The 13,979-nt window shown below is 45.6% G+C and overlaps 1 protein-coding gene across 5 annotated transcripts in view; it reads left to right on the forward strand.

The window, feature by feature from the left end:
• Positions 1–13,979, forward strand: part of ST6GAL1 (ST6 beta-galactoside alpha-2,6-sialyltransferase 1) — a 137,367-nt gene that overhangs the window by 91,752 nt on the left and 31,636 nt on the right. For all 5 annotated transcript variants that reach the window (XM_006125184.3, XM_075937493.1, XM_075937492.1 and 2 more), the window contains exons 3-4: positions 55–754; positions 11,417–11,514. In XM_006125184.3, the coding sequence (XP_006125246.1) occupies positions 106–754; positions 11,417–11,514 (747 nt within the window). In that variant the 5' untranslated portion in view covers positions 55–105. The remainder of the gene's footprint in view (positions 1–54; positions 755–11,416; positions 11,515–13,979) is intronic.

Genomic DNA, 13,979 nt, shown 5'->3' on the forward strand with positions numbered 1-13,979 from the left:
AAATTCCTAACCCCTACACCTTTTGACTAGTTATTTCTTGCCTTCTTTTTTCAGGCTCAGCATCCTGCCCTGTGTTAATCACCTCGTTCTGATGCACCATACATTATGGTTTACATCAATATAGTGAAAAAATTAATATGTGTACTCTTGTTGGTCGTTGTGGTTCTGACTATTTGTTTGTGGAAAGAAACAAGAAAAGGCTACTACATTCCCTTCAAAACACAAAGCAAAAGTATTCATATTGCCAGAACTCTGGGAACATGGGACATACTTGCATCTGGAGTCCTTTCAAACAAAGCTGTCAATGAGAAGAGCCAGGTATCTGGTGCTTTGATGGGCAAACTGGATAAAGCAAAGGACTACATCTCTCCAACTGCTCCAGGAAACAATGCAGTGGCAAAGTTAAAGAAATCAGTGGGCAATATGAATGTCTGGAATGAAAACAGTTCATCAAAGAATCTTATACCTAGACTGCAAAAGGTTAGACACAATTACCTGTCCATGAACAAGTACAATGTTACTTACGCTGGGCCAAAGAATACTGCCAGACCCATTCCGAAGAAACTGCTGTGCCAGCTTCGGGACAGGGTGAATGTGACGATGATCCATGGGTCAGATGGTCCGTTCAGTACCTCTGAATGGCAGAAGTATCTGCCAAGAAAAAACTTCAGCCAGGAAGTTGGCCACTTGGGTCAATGCGCTGTTGTGTCCTCAGCAGGATCTCTGAAGAACTCACGCCTGGGGCCAGAGATAGGTTTGTATTACTTTGTTAGGGTAAAACTACAGCATCTTATGGGACTAGAACTGTGGTCACCAGCCCATCGATCGCAATCGACTGGTTGATCCTGGGGGCTCAACCAGTCAATTACAAGGCTTTCGGGCCCCTTCCCTTGCTACTCCCACCCCCAAGATGATCCCTGAGCTGATGCTACCTCCAGGGACAACGGAGGTAGTGTGGGCTTCCTGCGGGGTGGAAAGGAGTTCAGCAGCTGTGTGCTAAGTCCCAGAAGTGTACGGGCTGCTCTCCCTTCCCTCCCCCCACAACAGTCGGCGCAGTATCTAAAATTCCGGTCCATTGCGCACTGGGGACTTCTTTCCCCTGCTGCCTTCCTGTGCATGTGGGAGGGAGTGGGAATCCAGAACCTGCACCAGCTCCAACTGCTCAGGCAGCACGCGTGTGGGGAGCAGAGGAGCAAGGCATGCACTGCCTGAGCAGTGGGAGCTGGCACGGTCCAGGACTCCCGATTTCCCCCTCTCCCTATGCAGGAAGGCAGCTGGGGAAGAAATTGTCCTCAGCACGCCAGCTCCAATTGCTCAGGCAGTGCTTGCTGTCGTGGGGAGCGGAGGAGCAAGGTGCGTGCCGCCTGAGCAGTTGGAGCTGGTGCGGTCCAGGACTCCCCCTCCTTGCTCCCATCACACAGAAATGTAGCAGGGGAAAAAAGTCCTCAGTGCGTGACTGACCAGCGTTTCAGGTACTGTGCCGCTGTTTGGGGGCTGGGGTAGCACCCCACGCACTTCCTGGGCCTTGGCGTGCAGCTGCAGGATTCCCAGGTACCAGTCTCTATCCTCTTCCCTCACCCAGACCCCCACAAGTACCCTGTCCCCTACCCCAGCATCCACCTGCACTCTGCCCTGGCACCCATTGGCACCTTGCCCCAGCACCCTGTTCCCCCCCCCAGCACCCTATCCCTTTCCCCAGCACCCTGCCCCAGCACCCATTGGCACCCTGTACCAGCACCCTATCCCTTGGCACCCTGTCCCCTGCCCCTACCAGTACAGTTGGGGCCACATTAGTGAGGCTTGAGGGGTTTGGAGGGGGTGTGTTTTTGTATTTCACTTGTGTGGCCTCGACTGACTTTTCTGTGGGTCAGTGACTCCTGACTCAAAACAGTTTCCCCGCCCCTCTCATAAATAAAGACAATGCTGAAACGTTTTGGGTTTGACATAATATTTTATTTAAAAATGAAGCCTCGCCAACAAGCCCCCAACTGGTGCCAAGCCCTCATCTGGCCACAGCATCATAACACCCTGACCCCAAATCTGAGCCTATCATACACTGGAACCCCCTGTCCTGTGCCTCTCTCATCCCCAAACTCCTGTACCCCCACATCCTCAGTCTTCTGCCACAGCACTCTTGCACCAGTCACACACTGCAAATCTGTGTCCTGAGCCTCCCTGCCCTGAGTCCCTCACACATCCCAATACAAATTCCTGCACCCTCACATCCACAAGCCTGTGGCTTGCTCAGCACCCCAACCCTCCACCTGAGCCCAATAACTCCCCAGCCTGGAGCCTCCTCCCTGAGCCAGCATCCCTTCTCCACATCCTCCTATATCCAAATTCCCTCCCAGAGCTTGTACCTTTCACCCTTTCCCAAACTCAAATCCCTCATTACCACCCCAGAGCCCACACCTCCTGTCTCAACCCAGTGAGGGTACAGCTAGACTACAGGAGTTTTTCCAGCAAACACACTCTTTTAGCAGCCCATGTATTCCTTGTTCCACGAGGAATAAGGGGGTTTCCAAAAGAAGGCCAAATATCAGAAAAATCTCTTCCAACAGAAGGATCGAAAAAAAGGGGCAGTGTAGCCATATCCTGAGAGTGTATAAGGGCCAGGAATAGTAAGTGATTGAGAGAAGGGGAACAGAGAGGGTGGGGCCTCAAGGAAGGGGTAGGGTCTTGGGAAAGGGATGGGGTAGATCTTGGCTTGTCCTGACATTTAAAGTGATCTTGGGCGTAAAACGGTTGGAGACCACTGGACTAGAATAATCTACCATCGCACTTGGGGCAGATTTACCTATTGGACTTTCTCCGCTTAAAATTAATCTGAAAATTCACAAAGACACTTGTAGCAGCTTCAAATATTCAGTTAAGATTCTTACTGAATATAATTGCATGTGGTGAGGAGTGAAAATAATGAGCCGGAACCCTTAGTGCCCATTTTACAAACTTAAAATGTGTACATTGACCCTGACCATTTGAAAACACAATAGGTTTAACTGAGCTAAGTGTGGGCCAGGATTTAGCTCAAGATCCATTCTGTTTTCTGTACCCATACACTGAGCTGGAGACTCTCTCCCTCCCACTGCTTCCCCCCCCCCCCCCACACACAGTGCTAGAACTAGGGTTGCTAGATGGTTAAAACAAAAATACCGACCCCCCCCCCCCCCCCGCAAAAAAAAACACCGGGAAAAAATTCTGTTGAAGGGGAAAAAAAGGGGGAGGGTGAACCAAAGGACTTATTAAGCCAAAAAAATGTTTTAAATAAAACAGCATTAAAACAATATGTCCCCTTTAAGTGCAGGAATAGGAACAGGGGAGCACTAAGTCCCAGGGGAAAGCCATTGCAGAGAAACTAAATGATTTCTTTGCTTCAGTCTTCACGGCTGAGGATGTTGGGGAGATTCCTGAATCTGCACCATCCTTTGTGGGTGATGAATCTGTCCTGGATTGAAGTGTCATTAGAGGAGGTTTTGGAACAAATAGAAAAACTTAATGTTAACAAATCTCCGGGACTGGATGGCATTCATCCAAGGGTTCTAAAAGAACTCAAATGGGAAATTGCTGAGCTATTATCTGTGGTTTGTAACCTATCCTTTAAATCGGCTTCCGTACCTAATGACTGGAAGGTAACCAACGTGATACCAATATTTAAAAAGGGCTGTAGAGGCGATCCTGGCAATTACAGACCAGTAAGTCTAACTTCAGTACCGGGCAAATTAGTCGAAACAATAGTAAAGAATAAAATTGTGAAGCATGTAGAAGAACATAATTTGTTGGACAAAAGTCAACATGGTTTCTGTAAGGGAAATCCTGTCTTACTAACCTGTTAGAGTTCTTTGAAGGGGTTAACAAACATGTGGACAAGGGGGATCCAGTAGCTATAGTATACTTGGATTTTCAGAAAGCCTTTGACAAGGTCCCTCATCAAAGGCTCTTGTGTAAATTACATGGCCATGGGATAAGAGGGAAGGTCCTTTCTTGGATTGAGAACTGGTTAAAAGACAGGAAAGAAAGGGTAGGAATAAATGGTAAATTTTCAGATTGGAGAGGGGTAACTAGTGGTGTCCCCCAAGGGTCAGTCCTGGGACCAATCCTTTTCAACTTATTCATGAATGATCTGGAGAAAGGGGTAAGCAGTGAGATAGTAAAGTTTGCAGATGATACAAAACTGGTTAGGATAGTCAAGACAGAAGCAGACTGTGAGGAACTCCAAGAAGATCTCACCAAACTGAGTGATTGGGCAACAAAATGGCAAATGAAATTTAATGTGGATAAGTGTAAAGTAATGCACATCGGGAAAAATAACCCCAACTATACGTACAGTATGATGGGGGCTAATTTGGCTACGACAAATCAGGAAAGAGATCTTGGAGTTATCGTGGACAGTTCTCTGAAAACTTCCACACAGTGTGCAGCGGCAGTCAAAAAGGCAAATAGGATGCTAGGAATTATTAGGAAAGGGATAGAAAATAAGACCCAGAATATCTTACTGTCCCTGTATAAAACTATGGTACGCCCACATCTTGAATACTGTGTACAGATGTGGTCTCCTCACCTCAAAAAAGATATTTTGGCCTTGGAAAGGGTTCAGAAAAGGGCAACTAAAATGATTAGGGGTTTGGAACGGGTTCCCATATGAGGAGAGGTTAAAGAGACTGGGACTTTTCAGTTTAGAAAAGAGGAGACTGAGGGGGGATATGATAGAGGTATATAAAATCATGAGTGGTGTGGAGAGGGCCGATAAAAGTTATTTATTAGTTCCCTAAATAGAAGAACTAGAGGACACCAAATGAAATTAATGGGCAGCAGGTTTAAAACTAATAAAAGAAAGTTCTTCTTCACACAGCGTGTAGTCAACCTGTGGAACTCCTTGCCAGAGGAGGCTGTGAAGGCTGGGACTATAATAGAGTTTAAAGAGAAGCTAGATAATTTCATGGAGGTTAGGTCCATAAAAGGCTGTTAGCCAGGGGATAAAATGGTGTCCTTGGCCTCTGTCTGTCAGAGGCTGGATAGGGATGGCTGTAACCAAACACTGCCCTCTGTCAGCAGGACAGCAGAAAACAGCACTGCTAGACCTCCCTTGAGGTGAACCTTATTGGAGTATATAAATTCAGGTGGGCACAGCTTAGGCTGCAGGCATCTGCCTCTTGTTTCTGATTGTATGTTCATGTTGTTCATCAGAGGAGAGAGAAAATTAATTTGGAAAATATGGAACCAAGTTTTCCTTTGGTCTGCAGTGTGTTTATTTCTGGATGGGTGTGGAAAGGGTTGAGGTAATATCCAGCATTCTCACTCCCTTCAGACAAGGGCCAGGAAGGGGAAGACAGAGAGGGAGGAAGGGAATGTAGGAAAAAAAGACATTGTTGTTAAAGGTTCTGTTTATCTGGGGCTCCCTGTTTTGTCCCATTCAAGTGTTGACAGCTAAGTGCCAGAAGCCAAACAGATCACATCCCTCCTGCATTGCGTTCTTACTTTGTTAAACAGTAGGCTAGATCCTCCGCTTGTGTCAATCAGTGCAGGCCAGGTGATGTGCATGGAGCCACTCTGGTTTGTGCTGCCTAAGGGTCTGACTCAGTAATTGTTTTTGTATAATATTGCAGATGTGCAGTACTTTCTTGACCTGTTTTAGGAGCATAGTACAATTGCTATGATAGAATTGTAAGTCCCAAAGTATATTCTGTCCATACCAAAGTTCCTTCTAAGAAAACAGTGGTATAGTCTGTCTTGAAATTTAAAGATTTAATGATTATCACAACAAAACATTTAAATAATAAGTTACTTGTCTTGTTCACTGTTTACTTCATGTGCAGCACATAAATGACAAATGTGCTTGAAGGTCTAGTTAACCAGGCTCTAATCCAGCAAAGCCCTTCAGCACATGCTTAATTGAATGCCTAGGGGTAATGCTTTTGTGGGATTACAAGCTTAAAATAAAGCATAAAGATTTTGTGCTTTGCTGATTATCCATTCATCCCCCACTCCCGTTCCCACCCCCAGAAGTGTTGACTAGCTTATCAGTTTCTGAAGCAGATAACTGAAAGTGGTGTAGTGTGCTGTTTCTGGACCTTTTGGATGAGACTTTTTTAGTACCATAGCTCAGAGTAGCAGTTTGATGTGGTCAGAATTTCCCTTTCTCCTCTATTGTGCACTGTGTGTGACAGAGGTGCAAGCATGGTTGTAGTTGTCCAGTCCCTGAAGTGCTTCAGGACCAACAAGAGGAAAAATGCTAATCAGATGAGAGGTATTAATGTTTTAATTAATTCAGGATTGTTTGTGCCAAGCATCAGACTTGGGCTTGAGAGATTATTGCTTTTCCTGTTTCTGCCACACACTTCGATTGTGTCTACACTGGCATCCCTTCCGGAAAAGGGATGCTAATGTAGCACATCGGAATAGCAAAATCCGCGGGGTATTTAAATATCCCCCGCGGTATTTGCATTAACATGGCTGCCGCTTTTTTCCGGCTTGGGGATAAGCTGGAGAAAAGCGCCAGTCTAGACCTGATTCTCCGGAAAATAAGCCCTTTTCCGGAGGATCTCTTATTCCTACTTTGAACAGCAGCATCAAAAGTCAATGCACCCAAAATCAGCATGCTGTTAAAAACTTTGAGTATGTGATTTTTTCGTGCTAACACAGGAAGGCTGTGTCTACACTGCACCCCTTTTCCGGAAAAGGGATGCAGATTAGACACTTTGTAATAGCAAAATCCGCGGGGGATTTAAATATCCCCCACGGATTTTGCTATTACATAGTGTCTAATCTGCATCCCTTTTCCGGAAAAGGGGTGCAGTGTAGACACAGCCTTCCTGTGTTAGCACGAAAAAATCACATACTCAAAGTTTTTAACAGCATGCTGATTTTGGGTGCATTGACTTATGATGCTGCTGTTCCTAACCTTTGATGTGAGTTTGTATAAATCCATGTCAAGCTTACAAGTTTGTATTTTAATTCTGTTGTTTAGCAGCACACATACAAGTGTTTTTTTTAAAGAGAATAATATTGCAGTGCTGTCAGCTTAACTTCTGTGCCAGGAAAGATGATGGAGCAAATAATTAAGAAATACATCTACAACATCTAGAAGAAAATAAGATAAGTAGCAGTCAGCATGGATTTGTAAAGAACAAATCATGTCAAATCAACTTGATAGCGTTATTTAATAGGATAACAGGCCTTGTGGATAAGGGAAAATCAGTAAATGTTGTACATCTAGATTGAATAAGGCATATGATAGAATCTCAAATGACCATCTCATTAATAAACTAGAGAAATACAACCTACATGGAGCTAATATAAGGTGGGTGCATAGCTGTTTGGATAACCATTCCCAAAGAGTGGATCAAAGATCAAAGGATCACAGTCATGCTGAAAGGGCATAATACTGGTAAGTGGGGTTCTGCAGGGATCTGTTTTGGGTTTGTTCAGTATCTTCATCAGTGATGTAGATAATGGCAGAAAGTACTTTGGAAGCTAGGATTATTATTCAAAATACTAATCTGGACTAATTGGAGAACTGATCTGAAATAAATAGAATGGGATTCAACAAATAGAAATGTAAAGTACTCCAATTAGGTAGGCAAAATCACACATGCAATATGGCAGTGGTCACCAATTGGTCAATCGCGATCAACCAGTTGATTGTGGTGCCCCTAGAAGCTAGTCACCACGGCCAGCTGGCCGGGCAGCTGCCTCTCTTTGTTAACTTGCTGGTTGGTGGGAAAGGGGAGAAAAGGCATGCCTCCTACTTTGGGAGGGGGCCGGGCTGGGCCGTCTCCGCAGAGCCAGGGCTGGACAGCTGGCACACATGGCATGCTGGGGACCGGACTATGCTGTGCTGTTCCCTACGGGCTGTGTGTGGGGTTGGGGAGCCCTTTCCACAGCACCGCCCTGCACCCAGCATGGTTGGATCCAGCGCTGGGCAACCCTGGGCTCTGCCTGTCCCAACCCCAACCCTAGCCCCAGCCCCAGAGCTGCTGTCTTCAGGCAAAGGGCTGAGCCAGGCAGGGAAGAGCCGCTGCACCTGCCCCTGGCCCCCTCTCCCACTCATCACAACACTACTCCCGGGAAGCTGCAAGTCCCAGTCCTGCTGCCATGCTGGTGAGTACACTGGGGTCATAGGGATGCTCGGCCTGGGGGGAGGGAGGAGGATATGGGGACAGGATGGGAGGGAGTAGTGGTTGCACTGAGGGGCATGGGGCAATATAGGAGATCAGGCTGCAGGGGCAGAAGGGAGGGGGCAAGAGTTGCACTCAGGGGAATAGGGCGATGGAGGGGATCAGGCTGAGGATCATTGGGAGAAGGGGAGCGAGGCTGGACATGCTAGTTCAAATTTGTTAAATGAAGAGTTAGTAATTTCAAAATACTTTCCTAGTGTAGACATGAAGTTAGGGTTCATCTAAGATAAACTAGGGTGTGAATTTAAAGCACTGTAGTTGATATATTTCCCTAGGTGAACACTCAGATTCCCATTTTAATATCTTTTGTTTAACTATATCACTTTGGAAGGGATTTAACTAAGCTGTGGTGGGGGGAGCCACTCTTAAATGGGAAAGAGTTAGCATATGGAATACTTACAGTGGTATCACCGTATCTGTTTAATTATAATGATAGAATTATAGCAGTATAGCTGATAAAATTTCAGCAAGCCCATTATCTCTGGAGAAGGAAGAATGAGGGGAGAAGACAGTGTTTCTTAGTGAGTAGCTCACAGGCTTGTCATTCTACCACTGGCATTCTGGTGACTTTGGACACATTACTTTGCCCTCTGTGCCTTAATTTATCCATGTGTAAAATGGGTGTAATTACACTTCTTTCCTTTTTAAAGTGCTTTTAGATCTACTGATAAACAGTGCTATACAGTAACTCCTCTCTAAGGGTATATCTACACAGCAAGGTTATTTCAAAATAACTTTCTTAGCATCTACACAAGCCAACTGCTATTTCGAAATTAATTCGAAATAGCGGAGGGCTTATTTCAAAATTGGTAAACCTCATTCCACAAGGAAAAGTGCCAATTTCTAAATTGCTATTTCAAAATAAGCGCGGTGTAGACGCTTATTTCAAAATATAGGGCCTCCAGCCCTTCCCAGGATGCCCTGCTGGCCGCCCTGGCCACAAGGTAACTTCTGACCTGATGCCCTGCCAAAACCAGTTCCAGCCTTAAATGCGATTCAGCATCCAATCAGTGTGGACGCACTATTTCGAAATAGCAAAAAGTTATTTCAAAATTCATTTTGTGTGTAAACATTATTTCAAAATAAGATATTTTGAAATAACTATTTCAAAATTAGATATTTTGAAATAATGCTGTAGTGTAGACATACTCTTAATGAAATGATGTTAAATGAATCCAACTTTCCCATAACATTTATGTAAATTCCAGGGATTTTTTTTTACCAGACAAAAGACATTATATACATATATATAGTACAAGTTTTAAACAAGTTCTAATCAGAGAATGGTCTTGGGACCTTCTCTTGAGTTTCCTGAGCTTCTATAGCAACTGTGTTGATAGCAAGAGGAATATTTCCCAAGGAATGCCTTGCTACACCGGCACTGATTTTCCAAAGTGCCAGGGGTGCTCCACCCTGGCTTTTCCCCAGGCCCACCTCCACCCCCATTCCCTCTTCTGAGCATATCCACACTCCTCCCATTTCCAACCCAACCTCCTGAATGCCTCCAAATAGCTGATTGCTGTGGGTGAGAGGCACAGCAGGCAGGCGACACTAGGGGTGATGGAGGATGGGAGTTGATTGGGGCGCTGCTGGCCCACCCTAGTTCCAAGTCCCCACCTGCCAGCAGGATGCCAAACAATGTTATTAGAAAACATGTCGCAGCTTTAAATGAGTATGTTCTCTAATAGATCAGGGTGAATGAAGCAACACTGAAGCAACATTAAGTGGGACAACATTAAGTGAAAAGTTACTATAGAAGAGTTAGATGGTAATTATTATTTATTATTTCACTCATCCTTTCTCTGTAACAGCAGAACCTCTGGCCTAGCCCAGCCCTGCTGTAATTGAAGGAGTAACAGTTAATTCCACGAGGAGTAACAGTTAATTCGAACTAAGGACTTAGTTCGAATTAACGTTTCACTGCCGCACGTAGCTGTGCGGCAGTGAGTTCGGGCTAGTGAAATTTTAAAATGGTGACCGGACGGGAACATGCAAATAAACCCCAGGATATTTAAATCCTGGACTTCATTTGCAACTCCGGTTGCCTCATTTGCCTACCTAGCTCGAATTAACGTCCTAGTGTAGACACACCCTGAGAACTAAAGAACATTCCTCTTCATTATTTCCCAGTCACTTATTTGTGACAAATCACAAGGAATATGTCTAAACTACATCCCTCTTTTGAAAGAGGGACGTAAATTAGGCAGATCGAAAGTGCAAATGAAGCGGGGATTTAAATATCCCGTGCTTCATTTGCATAATCGCATCACAGTGGTCTTTCAAAAAAGGGTACAGGCAGTCCCCAGGTTACGTACAAGATAGGGACTGTAAGTTTGTTCTTAAGTTGAATTTGTATGTAAGTCGGAACTGGTACATATTGTAGGGGAACCTCTAGCCAAACATTTCTCCAGAGCTCAGTTTTATTCTCCCACACCTCACTTCCCTCAGTCCTTTATTCTCAAGCTGAGGTGTCTGCTGAGAAAAGCCGCTCCGCGTCTCCCTGGTCTGCTGTGGGGGCACTAGCTTCGCGTCTCCCTGGCCTGCTGGGGGGAAGCAGCTAGTGCGGGGTTGCCTCACCCCGTTTGTAAGTAGGGATCCGATGTAAGTCGGATCCATGTAACCCGGGGACTGCCTGTATTTCGAAAGTAAAACTGCCATCTAGAAGCGATTCTTTCGGGGGGGGAAAAAAACCTTTCCTAACGATCCTGCACTCCTCAAAAAACCAGATGGTGGTTTCACTTTCGAAATACCCTTTTTCAAATTACCGCTGTGACACATTTATGCAAATGAAGCATGTGATATTTAAATCCCTGCTTCATTTGCACTTTTGATCTGCCTAATTTACATCCCTCTTTCGAAAGAGGGATGTAGTCTAGACATAGCCAAGGAGAATTATTGCCCTGTCATGTTTTGGGGACCAGTGCTAAGCATGTTTCTTGTGCTCTCTGCCTGTGTATTGAGTTTTTAAAGTAAAATACATACAACTGGAAGTGGTTAGTTTAGTTTAAACCAAATTAGAAGACAGGGAAAACCGCATATCGAGTAATAATTTAAATGCCAACATGAAAATTATGTACCTTTTTAATACAGTGCTTCCAATAATTCAGCTCTTTATCTCTTATTACGAGAAAGATACTACAATCATTATATACCTGCCATATTTTTACATACCTTTTCCTACTGACTTATTATATTAGCCATTGGTTAACTTTTAATAACTCTTCCCTCTTTGCTACTTTCAGACGCCCATGATGCAGTTTTAAGATTTAATGGGGCTCCTACCAGAGGGTTTCAGCAAGATGTAGGAGAAAAGACAACCGTTCGCCTTGTTAACTCTCAGGTAAGTCTGCCTGTCCTATGCAACAGAGAATGAAAGTGCCTTGCCCTGGCAGGGCTGATTTAGTTGGGATTGGTCCTGCCTAGAGCAGGGGGCTGGACTTGATGACCTTGTGAGGTCTCTTCCAGTTCTCTGGTTCTATGATTCTATGCCTTGATGAAAGACCCAGTTCAGTTCCTTATTGTGCAGTCTCTACTTCACTGCAAGGATTGAGGTATGAATAGCACCAACAGTAGAGTGATTGGTGGTGAGTGGCAGCTTTTCTTATAGTATTTATGGACGAATCATAAGGATTTTGATGTGGCACTACCTCGAGATATCTCAGGCAGGAGAGAACAGGCAGAGCCTTTAAACAAATTCAGTAACCAAAATCATATCTTCCAAATATTTAATCCTTTGCCTTAACTAGCTTTTATAGAATTAGAGTCTTCTGCTATCCTAGAAATTGGATCATACCCAGTATCTGCCTAGTGACCCTGTCTGACCAGGGTTAGCACCAGAGGCTTAGTTTAGAGAAAGGTGTAAGAACCTTGAGGTAGACAGATGTGAGACAATCTGGCCCCTCAATAGGTTTTTAATACAGGCAGTCCCCGGGTTACGTACAAGATAGGGACTGTAGGTTTGTTCTTAAGTTGAATTTGTATGTAAGTTGGAACTGGTACATATTGTAGGGGAAACTCTAGCCAAACATTTCTCCAGAGCTCAGTTTTATTCTCCCACACCTCACTTCCCTCAGTCCTTTATTCTCAAGCTGAGGTGTCTGCTGAGAAAAGCCACTCCGCGTCTCCCTGGTCTGCTGGGGGAGGAGGGGCGCTAGCTTCGCGTCGCCCTGGTCTGCTGGTGGGAAGCAGCTAGTGCGGGGTTGCCTCACCCCGTTTGTAAGTAGGGATCCGATGTAAGTCGGATCCATGTAACCCGGGGACTGCCTGTAGTTGTGCTGTATCACTTCATGCTGTATTTCAAATACAGCTTTTTAGTCATAGTGTATTCATCTATACAGAACATGTGTTGCTGAATACATCCCCTTCATTATCTCAATAGCCGAAAAGTAGAAGACTTACCCTATTAGGGTATGTCTACACTACAGCGCTAATTCGAACTAACTTAGTTCGAATTAGTTAATTTGAACTAAGCTAATTCGAATTAGCGCAGCTAGACTTAAAAACTAGTTCGAATTAGCTTTTTGCTAATTCGAACTAGCATGTCCACACAGAGTGGACCCTGAACAGAGGTTAAGGATGGCCGGAAGCAGTGCCAGCAGGGCATCAGATGAGGACTTAGAGCATGGAGCTGCTGTCTCAGGCTAGCCAAGGGCTGTGCTTAAAGGGACCCGACCCCCACCCCGAACAGACAGTTCTCAGGGGTGCCCCGCTTGCAAAGCAGTCCTGGCTTGGATTGCCCTGAGTGCCCACACTGGGCACATCACAGCACTCGGCCATCAGCCCGGCTGCACTTGCCACAGGCTGCCATCCGGGGGGAGGAGGTAATCGGGGGGCTGCAGGAGAACTTCCACCCCGAGAAGCCCGCAGAGCCAGCCCAGTCCTCCCCATCGGGGGTGCGTACCCCATTCCTCCCTCACCTCCTTCCACTTACCCTTCCCTAGCCCCCCTTCCTGATGTACAAAATAAAGGACAATTGTGTTCAAAAATGTAATCTGTCTTTATTGAACAAAACTGGGGGAGACTGGGAAAAAGAGGTGGGAGAGGGGAAGAGAGAGGCTGGGAGAGGGGAGGGCAACTAAAATGATCGGGTTTGGAACAGGTCCCATATGAAGAGAGGCTAAAGAGACTGGGACTTTTCAGCTTAGAGAAGAGGAGACGGAGGGGGGATATGATAGAGGTCTATAAAAGCAAGAGTGGTGTGGAGAGGGTGCATAAAGAAAAGTTCTCCATTAGTTCCCATAATAGAAGGACTAGAGGACACCAAAGGAGAGGAATGGGTAGCAGGCTTCAAAGTAGTAACAGAAAGTTCTTCTTCACAAAGCAAAGAGTCAACCTGTGGAACTCCTTGCTGCAGGAGGCTGTGAAGGCTAGAACTAGAACAGAGCTTAAAGAGAAGTTAGATAAATTCATGGAGGCTGGGTCCATGGAGTGGTATTAGCCAGGGGATAGAAATGGTGTCCCTGGCCTCTGTTTTGGAAGGCTGGAGATGGATGGCACGAGACAAATGGCTTGGTCATTGTCTTCGGTCCATCCCCTCCGGGGCAGCTGGTGTTGGCCGCTGTCGGCAGACAGGCTACTGGACTAGATTGACCTTTGGTCTGACCCAGTACGGCTGTTCTCAGCTCAGGGCTCAGGGTCGGGGGTCTCAGTGGACCACCTTGATTTTCATGCAAACCTGTTCCTGGGTGGCCACGCTGGCAGCTCTCCTGCCCTAGACGGCCACTTTCCTGTGCCTAGTGCGGAGTTCGTGGACAAAGTCCACGATGTCTGCACTAGACCAGGCGGGTGCCCGCCTCTTGCGGTCTT

This window comes from Pelodiscus sinensis, chromosome 10 (assembly GCF_049634645.1).
Source record: "Pelodiscus sinensis isolate JC-2024 chromosome 10, ASM4963464v1, whole genome shotgun sequence".
NCBI classification, from domain to species: Eukaryota; Metazoa; Chordata; order Testudines; family Trionychidae; genus Pelodiscus; species Pelodiscus sinensis.